This window comes from Symphodus melops, assembly GCF_947650265.1.
Source record: "Symphodus melops genome assembly, chromosome: 20".
Taxonomy (NCBI): domain Eukaryota; kingdom Metazoa; phylum Chordata; class Actinopteri; order Labriformes; family Labridae; genus Symphodus; species Symphodus melops.
In genome coordinates, this window is record NC_136710.1 from 8,564,585 (window position 1) to 8,578,608 (window position 14,024).

Genomic DNA, 14,024 nt, shown 5'->3' on the forward strand with positions numbered 1-14,024 from the left:
TTTTTTCTTGCTACCATGACAAGCAATATTGAAGTTACATCTACAACTTTCAAACTTCTCTGTTGTTCTTTAGACCAGGGTTTCTTAACCATGGGGCCCTTCAAAGGGTCGCGAGAGGATGATATTTTTGCATTTTTGCGTGATTGTTGGCCTGCAATATACTCTCCGACCACCAGAGGCAGTAACGCACCAGTTAGAAGTCGGCCCACATTGCGAGAAGGAGAAGAATATTTAGCCTAGTCTATGGAGAAGTCTCAACTCTGCTCGGTGACTACCCTGAATGGAAACGTAATGGAGAGGTTCTTAAAATGAAAAAATTATGAACAGCGGGGGCAGCACTACACAAAACAGAATTCTCTTTTTAATTTCAACAAATCTACCTAACTTCATTGAGCACCTAATTGTATTGCTTTTATTGCTAAGTTTATATTGTGTTACTTATTTGACAAACATGCACTTAAACATGGTTTTATATGAGAAAAAAATAATTAAATGATCTTGTTAACTTGTGCAAGGTTTTATGCATAATTAGCCTATGTATAGGTTCATATATTGATTAAAAAACATACAAATGAAGAATAGTATTCATTATTACTACATAGTGACACAAATAGCTATTAAATAAAAATGACCACAAAAGTTAAATTAGAAACATTCACTCGATTGGGCCCCAGACTACCTTGCCCTTAAAATCTTGAGCCCCAAGGTCAAAAAGGTTAAGAAACCCTGCTTTACACGACACTGTCTCAAAATCTGAATCATGCTCATCCCTTGAAGCTGCTGCTCATCTGTCTTTCTCAAACTAGGCATCACACTTGGAGCACTTAAACATGTCTAATTCAAACCTCAACGGGCTGATGAATATTTTAAATATGCCTCTGCTTGAGCGTTAACTGACAAGTATGAGCCAAAAGGCAACACTGAGTGTTTCTCTTTTCCTGTGTTGCCTGTTTTGAATCCCCCCATTGAAAACACCTTCACTCAGCACTGACTGTTGTTCTTGATGAGCCACAGTTCTCTTAGAAAGCTGTGAGCGGCAATGAATAGATTTTTAATCGATGTCTTTGGCTTTCATTACTCAAGACAGCAACTGTGTACACACCGGCTTGTTTTTGCAGTCCTCTAACAAGCTGCCGAGCCGCACCGTGGAGAAAAGCTGCTGCTTAAGTGGGAACAATTGATATTTAAGTTAACAACTTGCAGAATGAGGGGAAGCAGCAGAGCTGTTGTGTTAGGATCCTGTGCCAAACAGAGTGATTAGTTCTTTGGTGCTTTAGTGCCATTATTCATTGTTTTTATGTGGTACTATTAGTTACTTTAAGACTATAACTTGAAACCGTTTAATGTGGATATCTGGAGTGTTAAAGGTTATTACTAACCATTATATCTATTAAATACAAAACAGGCCTCTTTGTTATTCCTGTGTTTCCGTTGATCATACTTGGGGTCCTTTGGGGAGCATTTCCTTTAAAGGTCATGTTCAGGGTACATGGGAAGGTCAAAAGCTTGTGTAATGTCATACTGCCCTATTGGGGTTGTAAGCAATATCAAAGTAGAGATTCTGATGGTTATTTTCACATGAGCTACAACTGGAACAAAATTGTGAAATTAATTGTGAAAATCTAGTGGGGACAAATCCATGTTATGCTAAAGTAAGAACACTAATTTTAGCATTTACCACTTTCTAGCAAAAATTACTATTAGCTAGAAATGGATGAATGTTTGTGGTGAACAAAACATTAGGAGAGTACATAATTCCTTCCTGGCTATAAGAACTGCTAACTAAAACTGTAACTGTGAACTCTAATGTTAGCTAAGAATCTGTAAATGCCAACATTAGCTGTAGTATAACAGTAATTAATGGGTTATAAAGAATTCAGCCACTTCTTAGCTCCTATAAACGTGCTTGGAAACGAGTGAATTCATATAAGTTCTACCTTTTGACCATGCTAAACTTAACATTTGAAAGAAAGTTATTCTTGGCTCACTGGTTTGCTAAAATGGCCGCTTACTTTACTGTAACAGATAATTATATTTTTGCAAGAATAGTGTCTAATATGGATTATAACCTAATATTTTGCAGATGTCCTTCTGGAGTTTATTGTCTTTTCAGTAAGCAGTGAAATATGAATTGACGTGTCTTGGAAAGCAAATCTGGAACAAACTGCATTTAATATTTCCCATAACAGCAAACAATTCATGTATATTTCCAGTGTATTCATACCTCTTAGTTTATGTTTTAACATGATCACTCTAAAAAAAAATACAAAAAACATGTTAACCTGAAAGAGATGGAAAAAAGTCAAATTTTTAAGGGAGGTAATTGGCACACAAGAAGTCATTGAGGCTTACTCTCAGTGTGTGTCTGGTGTGCTAAAAATGTTCTATCACCGTTGTCACAGAACTTGTTATTCTTCTCTGAAATATCCCACTGTCAATAAGTGTGGATTTGTCAAGGACAGGTGTTGATTGAAGAGTTCACACACAATTTAACATGGCTTCAAAATGTGTGTTTCAAAACTACAAGAAGTGCTGAAATAAGTATCTCTGCCAAACTCCCAGTATGGCTTATACAGAATGTGTACTCCATATGAAAACTGTTGCATTTTTATTTTCTAATTCATAGTTTTCTTGTGAGGCTTGTTTCAAAGTTTCTCCCTGTTTCAGTAATTCATTATGACAATACATTATATATCATGTCTTGTGCCACATTTAGAATAAAAAATCTACTGTAACTTTAAATGCCATTCCCTTCCTGCCTCAGTTTTAAACTGAATGGATTTTCTCTCACATTTAAGATATTGTTCTCTTTGTTTTTTTATGTTCTTGCTTTTTCTTCCATATAATCTCCTCTAGCTTTTGAATTCCACTTTGAATGATTGAAATCTTCTCTTTTTTTCTTTGCATGTCTTGATTGGCCAGCTTTCCTCATTAGAGAACAGAGCCTTTTTTTCTGTAGACACTTTGAAGACTGAGCATATGAAACCATTTATATGAGCTCTGTCCAATTCAGTAATGCAATAATATGCTGACGGGAAAAGATTTATCTTGTCACAAAACTCTGCAACATACTTTTTCTAGAGCTGGCTGTCGTCCTCAGAATTAACACACTCATTTGTGAGAGAGTGTTGTTGTTTTTCCTTTTCGTGGCTTCCAAATGCAACTTTGCCAGCTTCATCGTTGCCCTTTTTAACGAGGCGATATCCCGACACATGGGAGCAGATGTTGCAAAGAAAACACATTGTGACGGGACTGTGATCGATGCCCACCCTCCACCATATCCCCTGCATAATTTGGCGGATGGCATCAGGATAACAACCTGCATTATGTGGAGACAGCTGTCGCCATGGCGCCTGGGCAGCCATCGCATTGGCCCCCATCTTATTTCACAGAAAGGCGGGGAAGCCAATTAGTGTGATTTACAGCTTGTTTGTGTCGTCACCACATTGAGACCTGTGTCCCTGGTCCAGCTAAAGAAAATGCATGGCTACCTGGGTGGTAATAAGGAGGGCAGCAGAGTTGTTTATAGGGGAAATGTGCTCCAGATGGGATGTTTTGTTGTATAATCTTGTCTTGTGTGTAAACTTAATGACTGTTAGGCAGGATCTGAAAAGTATTACCGGTATATCTTTTTGTTGTGCTGCAGACATGATTTATATCTGAACTAGTTTAATTTATCCCCTTTTAAGCTTTTAGTTGTAATGATAAAGGAAATATAACGTCATCTCTCAGTCTCTGTTTATTATTTCTGTGGAGTCAGCCAAACTATTTACATTAACCGATTTCTTTTTTGTTATTGTTTTTTTTTTTTTTTAAGATTTCCGCAGGTGTCCATTGTCCAAATAATTATGTGTTCAAAATCCATTTTCATACTTCTATTTGCATTGTTATTGTGCAGCCTGACTCAAAAACATATGTGACCTATGATTCATTATCATGCAAACCCAAACTCTGTTGTAAATTCCTTTGAAACAGGCATACATTCCTGTCCAATTTTAAATGTGAAACCTGAATGATGTAAATAAGCAGCCGCTGTAGGTTTGAAGGTTGCTGCAGTAATGAATCCGATACAGCTGTATTTGAAGAAATGGCAAAGCAGATGGAAACTGGGAGATGGCAAGACTGTGTGAAATACAGGAAGAGGACTTTTGATTGACTGTCACTGGTAATCCCAGCTAGCTTTGAAGTGTAAAATGATAATGGGATACAGTTTGAATGTATTTGCACTTCCATCAACAGCTCGAGAGGTCACAGGAATGGCAGCTCTCAGTGTGAGTGAAAGGTGCATTCGCAAAACCTGGGACTTATGCTGCAAGAAGATTCCCAGAAAGTGATATAGCACAACACTGAAGGTCTGTTGCTGTGCCTGGAAACGGAGACTGTGGCAATTTAGAGGCTAAATATACCCATTTAATAATTCTGGCAATCACTGTAGAACATTTTCAATGCAACCTTGACAATATGCAATTCAAAATAAATGTTGGACATTTGAAAATGAAAAAGGTTAAATGATGCTGATGAACCGAAGGCGCAAATAAGGAAACATAATGTTGACTTATATAATTAATTTAACAGTATAAGGCATATGTTGCTTCAAATTAGGGAGTATTATTCCTTCTCACTGATGTTTAAAAAAAAGAGGAAAAAAAAGATGCAGTACCACCCCTATGCTCTTGGTGACAGTCACCAACAAATGAGACTTCAAAGATGCGTCGCTTCCCTATGACACAATTTACCCGCGACTTTCAACTTCAGGCCCGGCTAGGGAAAGCAGCTCTCAACAAGCGCCTATCTGTGTCAAAAAGGAGACTGTGTCGTTATTTAAAAACATGCTGAAAAAGAAGTCAAGTAGCTCTGAAAAGAAGAGGAAACACTCACAAAGTGAAGAGCGACATGACAACGCGAAACGCAGAAGTGCGGACTCAAACGCGCAGGTGAGCTAACGAGGCTAAAAACACAGCTAGCCATGTGGAAAAGCTCAGAGAGCCGTTTAATACGACATGAAGAACTGTTTACACAACACTGAGGGTGAACGGTTTAGTCCAACAACATTAGACCGGAAACGTTAAGTTAGTGTCGCCTCTAAATTAAAGCTGCGACACAATAACACCGTTTGTTTTAATTCTAACTCAAAGCAATTTACAAGCAGGAATTATCGTTTCATATCAAACTCTTCTGGTTCTGAGAACAAGACAGATGTGTTAAAAGTCCTGCATGTAATTAAAATACTGTCATCCATAGTGGGTAGGAAAGGAGTCTGGATAATTGTTGGAGCTTACAATGTCATGATCAGTGCCAGACTTCCTTATTCTCTGTGAGTCTGTCTTAGTTTATTTATTCTTTTTGCAGGTTTGTTTTACCTTATACCTTATACCTTTTCTTCCTGCTAAGAAGAAGAGTGTTAAGTTAAAGTCAATGCACATTTATTTATAAAGCACATTGTAACAAGGTAATGCAGAGTGCGTCACACATGACATCAAAAGCATTATGCCAAAGAGTGGAAAAAAAATAAAACAATTTTAAAAAAAAAAGATTGCAGAGAAACTATGTAAAAAATATATAATCCTACATTAAAGTAAGAAATAAAAATGAAAAAACTTTATAACCTCAAAGTTGGAAGATAATGTGCTTATCATCCTGTTGGACTTGCCTGATCCAAATGGACTCTGTATAATTATCCTGCGTTTTAAAAATCACAGTTTGTTCTGCCTGTGTTGGGCACAGCCCTTACGTGCCCTCAAAACCCCACCCAGGGGTGCTGTGATGATAAAAAAAACTACACCTGCATGATCAGTCGTTGCTGCACTTTTATTTTGTGCAGTCACTAAGTTTGATTTAGTCATTTTAATGCACGTTTAAGATGTTTTCCTTCCAGTTCTTTAAGTGTTGTCACGAGCTAACTCTTACTAGGCTGTAAAATATATTTAAAAAAAAGATGACTTAAGTCTGTATAGCTTAACATAGTTGACGTTGCGGGGTTTGATTCTTCACAAGTCGCACGTTTTCTCTTTTTCACACGCCGTTTTTCCTCCAGCAGGAACTGAAGGATGAGCTCGCTGACCCAGACTTGGACAGGATCGGCAGCGACATCGAGGACGGGGGACTTGACCTCAGCCTGCAGTTCAAGCCCATCACTGCCTTTGTCAGCGACAGGCAGGAGATGCTGGAGCAGTGTTTCCGTGTGCTGGGGGACAAGAAACTCCGGAAAATGCTGCCAGATGAACTCAAGGTAAACGTGTTCTATTGGACACACTTGAATCTTGATCTGAAAGAGTTTTCTCTTCATAAGTGTTTCTTACATTTTGTTGCAAAAAAGGGAAAGTCGTACTGAGGTGTGAGTTTCCTTTCACAACATTTGAGATGCCGCTTTTAGACGTCCATAAATAAACTCTCGAGTCCATAAATGACTGAAAGGAGTTTCCTCTGTGCCGTCATTTTTACCTCCAGTTTGTGGTTTTAAGAAGCACATATTTTGCTTTGCCAAGTGTTGTCTTCCAACACGCGTGGCCATATTTTGTACTGTCGACGGTGTAACAAGCAGCACCAGCTCTGGATGAGAAAGCACCTTGAGTAATTGTGATCATTTCATGAGCAGGTTTGTTCCTTCATCATTATTATTATTTTTTGTTTCTTTACCGCGGTTGCCTATATTAACAGTGTTTTAGTTCATTTCATTTTTTTAAATTTTTTTTTTAAAGTCACCTTTTACTTTTCTATATCCAACTTTTCTTTGAGGTTGGCAGACAATAGTTGTCCACACTAGGTGCTCTGCTTTATCTATAGCTGTGACCAAGCTATGGATCGGTGCAGTGGAAATGTCAAACATGTTAAAACCGACGCGTGTCCTCACCGACGAGAGAGCGAGTGTTGTTTTCGTAACAAAACATGTAAAGCTACAGATTTTTTTTTTTTTTTTACCAATCTGCTGTTTTCCTTCAGAGGCTATTTCAGTACCTGATAGTCCAAGAACACATCTAAACGAATGATCCTTCACAGGACTGTAGTTTAGAGGAAATGAAGAAGCTGTGCCGGGAGCAACTGGAGCCGATCACAGACGCGAATCTGCTCCAGATCTTATCAGGTAAGACTATTTGACTCTCTGTTCTCAGTATATTCGAACATAAGGAAAAATAATCCACTCATTCATCCACTGAAAACTCTTTATTTGTGTCTAGGGGAAGAAATGACATGTGGAAATGGAGACAGGAATGCAGAAGAGAGCATGGAAAGCCAGTGAGTGAACAGGCGGTGATTTATTCAAGATGTCACTTCAGATTCAAAGTAACCAGCATGTTGTCATCCCACACATTTTTATTTGTTGATTTCTTTTTTTCCCCCCCGACAAGGCAAGATAATATTGTTGATTCTACGTCGTGTGTCAAGGAAACTGCAAAAACTGAGGACCCTAAGCAAGGTCATTATCAGTAATACACCAAACACTTCCATAAGCTGTTAAAATCAGATACTTCAAAAACAGATGTGATGCATCTTTTTAAACGTCTTCGTGTGATTGTCTTTTTTTACAGAGGGCGTGTCGGGCGAGGAGAGTGACGTCCTGAGCATAAACGCAGACACTTACGACAGCGACATCGAGGGACCCAAAGAGGAGCACGTCGCGAAAGCCGCGGACGGCGCCGCCAAAGCAGCGGACAGCAACCGCAAAGATGCCGACCAGGCTGTAAACGCTGACCCAGCTGTTAAACCCGATCGGGCAAACCCCGAACCCCTCGCAGGCGCCAAACCGACGGCAGCGAAGAAAGACATCCAGAGCGACATAGACAAAAGCGTCAGCGAGATTTTAGCGTTTTCACCCGCGTCCAATAAAGAGGCCGTCGAAGCGGCTGCACCTCCGCAGCCTGTCGACGTGAGCTCGCCTGTTCAAAGTGGTTCTGTTTCAGGTCGTGCGACGGCAGCAAGTCAGCCATCAATTCAGCAGCTGGAGCTTCTGGAGTTGGAAATGAGGGCGAGGGCCATAAAGGCGCTGATGAAAGCGAGTGACGGGAAAAAGCCCGTTGTGACAAAAACTGTGTAGAAACCGTTCTTTTATGTGCGTTTCAATTTTGTCCCACCTGAAAATATTCGTAGTTTTTGTTTGAAATGGCGACTTCTGACTGTTTCTGTGTGATATTTGTTGTTTGACGAGAGTGCCACTCAAACCGCGTTATGTAACCGCTCCATATTGGAATGACTGTGCTCAATGGTGAGTGCATATTAAACACTAAAGGATTGACCTCTATCTACAGAATGAATCCTGTCTGAGCTCAAAAATACACACTGATCTTTAAAGATGTATTTTTCTCTCTGGTCACTAGATGGCAGTGTTTACCTGCCAAATGACACCGCCGGTGATCCTCTGTGATGTTTCTAATGAAGGCAGAGGACAGAATGTGAGGATTAATTTTCTCACATCACAATCAAAAAAAAGAAAAAAAAAAGTCAAGGCAACAGGAAAGTCAAGGATGAGTTTAAAGGTGGGCTGCAACGTGGTTGTGGAAGTTCTCAGTGAGATGGTCCCAGCAGCTCTTCTCTGCTGTCATCTGCTCGAGACACACCTGCAGTGCTGCTCTCCACAGCACTTTTAGACTCGTGAGGCTGAATGCATTGAAAAAACACATTATGGCATCTTAAAATTCAGTTTAAAATGGATTTCTTGAAAGAAAGAAATAATTAATTTCCATTGTATTCAGAGAAAAACCCTCAAAACATGTATTAAATCTAAAACGGACTTAAAAAAAATAAAAAAAAATAAATAGAAGAATGTTGCTTTGTACACTTGTTTGATGTTCCAACATATTCCTCCGCTTTATATCGTGAGACTTATTTTCTATACTTTATTCAGGCCTGGCTTTGTGCCTCGATAAACTGCACACTGTCTCTTTGTCTGCCATTACTTTCAGATGCAGAAGGAAACAGCCATTTCTCCCATTACCCTAAAGGAGACAATGACATGCAGGATGAAAAGCCAGTCTGCTCCTGTGTATTTACATGGAAAAGGGTTATTATATGGGAGGAAAGAGGCTGGGGAGGGTGAACTGCATCATTCACCATGTATTTATGGACGGGTGTCTTTGCACTCGTTGATGACTTGAAGAAAGAAAATATCCACTTTAGTTTAAAAGGATACAAGCATTCTGAAGTGCTCTTGGCATCTGTAATTGGTGAGTATTCATCAGTGTCATTTTAGTGCTATTAGTACACCGATTACAATTTGGTGTGAGCAGATAAAAGGCTTTTAAAGCAGACTTTAAAACGAGTGGGCTGAACGTGGAGCGACAGAGATGAGATGATACTTGCATTAAGATCTTTAGGTTTGCCGCTCCATGAGTGGCATCGCCATTATCGTCACAAACGCAACCTCTGTCTGAGTAAAAGCCACACCTATCATTATTCTCAAAGTTGTTCCCAGTCATCTCGTAAATAATTTAAATAACACTTTGTCAAAAAACGTGATTTGAGTGCTAAAGATTCCTTTAATGTAATGTTGAACTCTTCCTGTTATTGTCTGTTGATCTTTATTTTATTTAAACCGACCCCGAGTGCTTAAGTCTTGAACGTAAATGTTTCTGGAAGACAATTCTACAATTTCCTTAGCAGACACTTTTATCCAAAGTGACGGACATGTGAGAGTATTCTCATGCAGTTGTTAGCTATTTCACGTGAAGTAATAGTAAATTAGTTTCTTTTAAACTGGCTGTTGCTTCAAACACTGGAGATAAGAGTTGGATGTTTTTGTACTGCTGCTCAATTTTGGTGTGTTTGTGTTCTTTTCACAGTCTTTCTTCAATTACCAAAACAAATTTAAAAAAGTGCGAGCACAAACATGGGTGTTTATTTTTAGCAATTCCTAAAAGCTCACACAAAAGAGGATTTTTTATTTTTTTGGTCAATCTTGGATCGTCTCGCTCTAAGTCTTAACAGAATAATGTTGTGTGAACAAGTTCAGCCATTACTGAATGGTTTGCAAATAGTTTTTTTTTTTTTTTTTTTTAACCATCATCCAAGTTCCCCAAAGAAAAGTGAAACTTTCTCCAACAAGCAAGTCTTCCACATTTCCAAAAATAATATAGTCCTTGTTATGCACGATGGAAGTATGTAAGTGGAAAACATTCGTTAAGCTTACATGCATGTAGTCACTTTGCTAACTGAGGTTTCGGACCATTGATGTAAGCTCAACTGATCTGTATGCCTAATAGTCTAGCATGCTTGAAATGCTAAAGGTCAGGGGGAATTATGTGGTACCGCTCACATGTGCTGTAGTTGGCCGAGTTTGAGATTTGGGCTGCATTTTCTTCAGGTGCAGACTTTGTTCCTACTAGCTAATGGAAATGATAAGAGATGCGGTAGAAGCACAAGGAATTATGAAGAAATATAAACTGTCAGTCCCATTTTACTTTGGTACCACAGGGAATCACCGCGGGGACAAAAAATTGCTGGTGAAAAATGTGGATGCCATTATTCTAAGAACACATCCTGTTTCGCATAAATAAAGTTGTTCGCTTAAATTTCTTCTCCAGTGTCTCTGTTCCTTCTGCTGCAACAAATTAAATTGAACTAACAGCTCACGCTGACAGGCAATAAATAACTTAGCACCTCTGTATGACTAAATGAATTGATTTCCCCAAGCAATGACTCATTGGACACATTTCATTTTCTTTAACTTTGAGACAGTGTTTTTCTAAACACAGTCGAGATGTTTAATGATAGATTTAGTTTTGTTTTGATTAAAATGTTCTCTCCTGCATTTGCAATTCTAATGAGCGCAAGCCATTTTGGGCATGGTGGAGAATGTTAGCACTTACACGTCTTGATTGTATTTAAAAGAGGGAGTGAGTTGAGAAACGGTGGCGAAATAAAAATGATTTATTCTTTGTTTTGCACATAATTTAAATTGTGGTTTTTGCCGTACGCATTTTGGACTTTAAATTTCAATTCAAAAAGATTTATATATATTTTTTTTTATCGTCGCAGATGCGCAGTACATCTGTTCACTATTCACTTCATTCTGGCGCATAAACGCTTGCCGTTTTTGTCAAAGTGGGCCGAGTTTGGCAGAATCCTTTTTATCAAATGTGAAATGGATGATTGTAAGGTTTTGGGGGTTTTTTGGGAGAGAAGAGCTCCTTTCGTTTCGTCGCACTACAAAACCCCGAAAAGAGATTCAAACATTTAATATTCCACTCCTGTGTAGTTTCTACATTCTGAGAAAATTCCTCCCCTTCACTGACTCCTCTGACATCTGACTTTCATATTCAATGCATGCTCTCTCCCTGCATGGGTTTCCCCCTCCCCTCGGCTCCGGGGTCTGCATTTAAATGGTGCATTAATACCATCAAACAAGCATTGAGATTCTGGCGTGTAGACCAGCGAGCCAATAAAGCAAAATGCTTTTGAAGGATATCGGAGACATCAGGCAGGGATGGATGACCTCGCACAATCAAATCAGCATAATCAAATCAAATATCACAACATTGCATCAAAGCCAAGTCCTGACGGGACTGCAACTGCAACACGATCAACAAGCTCAACCCTCACGGTATCTGTGCTTTCTCGCGCACACATTGTGTTTGAAAGCCTGAAGAGAATACATCCGACAGCTAATGGAGTGTTGTGTGGCTTTTAAACATCCATGCAATCTATGGTTAATCTTCAATTAGCAAACATGAACGATTCCCACTGAAATAAATATGCAGATTGCTCAACCTAATCTGTAATCGTATGCAAAGACTGAACTGTCCTTCAAGCATTGTGGACGATGACGTCCAAGATAATTATGAGAGTTTCAGATTATAAATCCAAAAAGGCAAACACTCAAAATAATTAAGTTGTATAAAATCTCTAAAAAGGCTTTCGTGACCCCACCTCCATACGTGACATATTCCAGACTATGTATCATATCCTGCCTCGAACTGGAAATATGGAGGTTAAAAAAACATTATTTCTGTGTGCCACAGGCCTTTAAACTTTTTTTAATATGAGCTATATTTTTTGAAACACTGTAAGACCATCTGACAGTAACAAATCTGTCTGTTATGAACACGTCTGAGTATACGGCAGTGGAAGAAACCCTGTCCTGTGAATAAGCTTCTAAGCCGTGCTGAACCCAGTTTCTTAAACTAATCACACTTCTCTGTGAAGCTGAGCTTGAAACAGCTGCACGGTTATAGTCCCAGCTGTCCTATGAACAGCTATGGACCACCGAAAGCGTCCCGTCGATGGATGATGGATCACAGCTAACTCGCACTTTTATGATGCTAGGTGAAGACTACACCATTTGTGCCGAGGTTGGAAGACATTGAACTGTCAAATCCTGCTGGGGTGCCCTTTATTTATTTTTATTTGGATGATTTATTTCCCTCAGAAGCACAGAAGGACTGAGCCGAGTAAATTACTTTTGTCAAAGTTGTGATAAAACTGTCAGATTGCTTCCCACCATCAGCTGGCAAGCAATTGTGTTACATAAGTAATTGTCAAAAGGAATGTCAAGAGAGGAGTATATTGCTTGGTGAGTTTCTGTCTTTCTTTCAGTCGGGGGTTTTTGGCCTTGTCTCTTCTTTTAACTCCATTGCAGCATGGAGTCCTCTGAGGTAAAGCCTAGTATAAATAAGAGTCAAAATTAGCCTCTCAACCCTCTCTAGTTTTTTTTTAATAGTGTGACAGTAACGGCTTTAAATGGCGCTTTACAACTTTGAGATTGAGAGCTGACAGCCTTAATGATTCTTTCCATATCCTTGATAATGTCTGGACTCCTATAAGCGCCAGCGACTCGGAAAGATAAGATTGTTGTTGCTGAAAAACGCTCAAATGATTCCACAATAGGGATGAGTCATAGACCAATAAACAGAGCCAAACAAAAGCTTACCCCCACATTTCCACTTCAACTCACAGCATCCATACTCTCCTCTTCGTCATTCGGTGCTATTTCAGTTTCACTTCTTGACAGCGTATAATCAAACAGCCTGTGTCTGCATTATGCTTCCCATAGCTGGCTGTTTTTATACCTTGCTGTGATAATAATAGAATGTGTGGAGAAAGTGATTTCGCAATTTAAAAGCTATTTTACTGTACAGTCAGAAGTGATCTTTGTCTTTCAAGTGTAATTTCAGGCATTTCTCCTCCTCTCTTTATTACGACCTCTCCCAAGGAGGATATCGGCTCTCAAGTCTATTGGTTCATGTGTATGATTGTCAGCAGGATTTAGGGAAAACGACAAACTACTGTAGTCCTCATTAAACTTGGTTAAGGCGTGTGGCATGGGCCAAGTAAAGAGCCAATCAATGTTTGACTGGAATCAATGTCTAACGAATGAAAAAGCAAGAAAAATGAATGAAACTCCAAAAAATACCAATTATAGCAGGCAGGAAGCTTTGACTCAGCGACTCAACTGGAAGGTTCGATCCCTAACAACTGCAGCCACATGTCCGATGTTCCCTTGTGCAGGACATCTAACCCCACGTTGCTGCAGCGGCTTCATGTATTTCAATGTGTATGAATGGGATTAGCTAATACTGATGGACTCTTTCCACAGCGGGCATCGCTGTGTGAATGTGAAGGTGTGACCTGAAGTCTTAAAGCGTTTTGAGTCATCAGAAGGTCAGAAAAGAACTACACAAGCTCAAGTCCATCTTCCTTTTAGTATCTGAGACCCGTCATGCAATTGTGTTCAACGGTTCTTTAACTGTAAACATTTGTGTTGGTACATTCAACACGTTCTTATGAGCTGCTACATGACTTTTTTTTTTTTTTTTTTTTTTTTTCCCGCTTTCAACAAAACATTCATCTTTAATTTGGAACAATAAGTTGGATAACAGATCCCAAATTTACCAAGCCAACCAAAAGTGCAAGAAAATATCTCTCAACTTTACGTACGCGAGACCAAAAAGCAAATCATAGTGAATGTACATCTACGTCTTTGTCTTATTTCTTCATATGTACTCAACAGTGAAAAACAAAGTGAAGAAAAAGAACAAAAAAAAAAAGACCGAGCATCTGTACTCCTTCAAGGCGGTTATCTGTGTTTGTTCCAG

At 39.2% G+C, this 14,024-nt stretch overlaps 1 protein-coding gene across 2 annotated transcripts; it reads left to right on the forward strand.

The window, feature by feature from the left end:
- Positions 1 to 4,700: 4,700 nt before the first annotated feature.
- caap1 (caspase activity and apoptosis inhibitor 1) lies at positions 4,701 to 8,230 on the forward strand. Of its 2 annotated transcripts, none has more exons than XM_079371866.1 (6): positions 4,701 to 4,934; positions 6,038 to 6,229; positions 6,997 to 7,081; positions 7,176 to 7,233; positions 7,347 to 7,414; positions 7,527 to 8,230. In XM_079371866.1, the coding sequence occupies exons 1-6, from the start codon at positions 4,830 to 4,832 to the stop codon at positions 8,030 to 8,032; spliced, it is 1,014 nt and encodes a 337-aa protein (XP_079227992.1). In that variant the 5' UTR covers positions 4,701 to 4,829; the 3' UTR covers positions 8,033 to 8,230. The 2 variants fall into 2 exon arrangements, with proteins under 2 accessions (XP_079227992.1, XP_079227993.1); XM_079371867.1 differs by having other exon boundaries at positions 4,704 to 4,934; positions 6,035 to 6,229.
- The last annotated feature ends 5,794 nt before the right edge of the window (positions 8,231 to 14,024 follow it).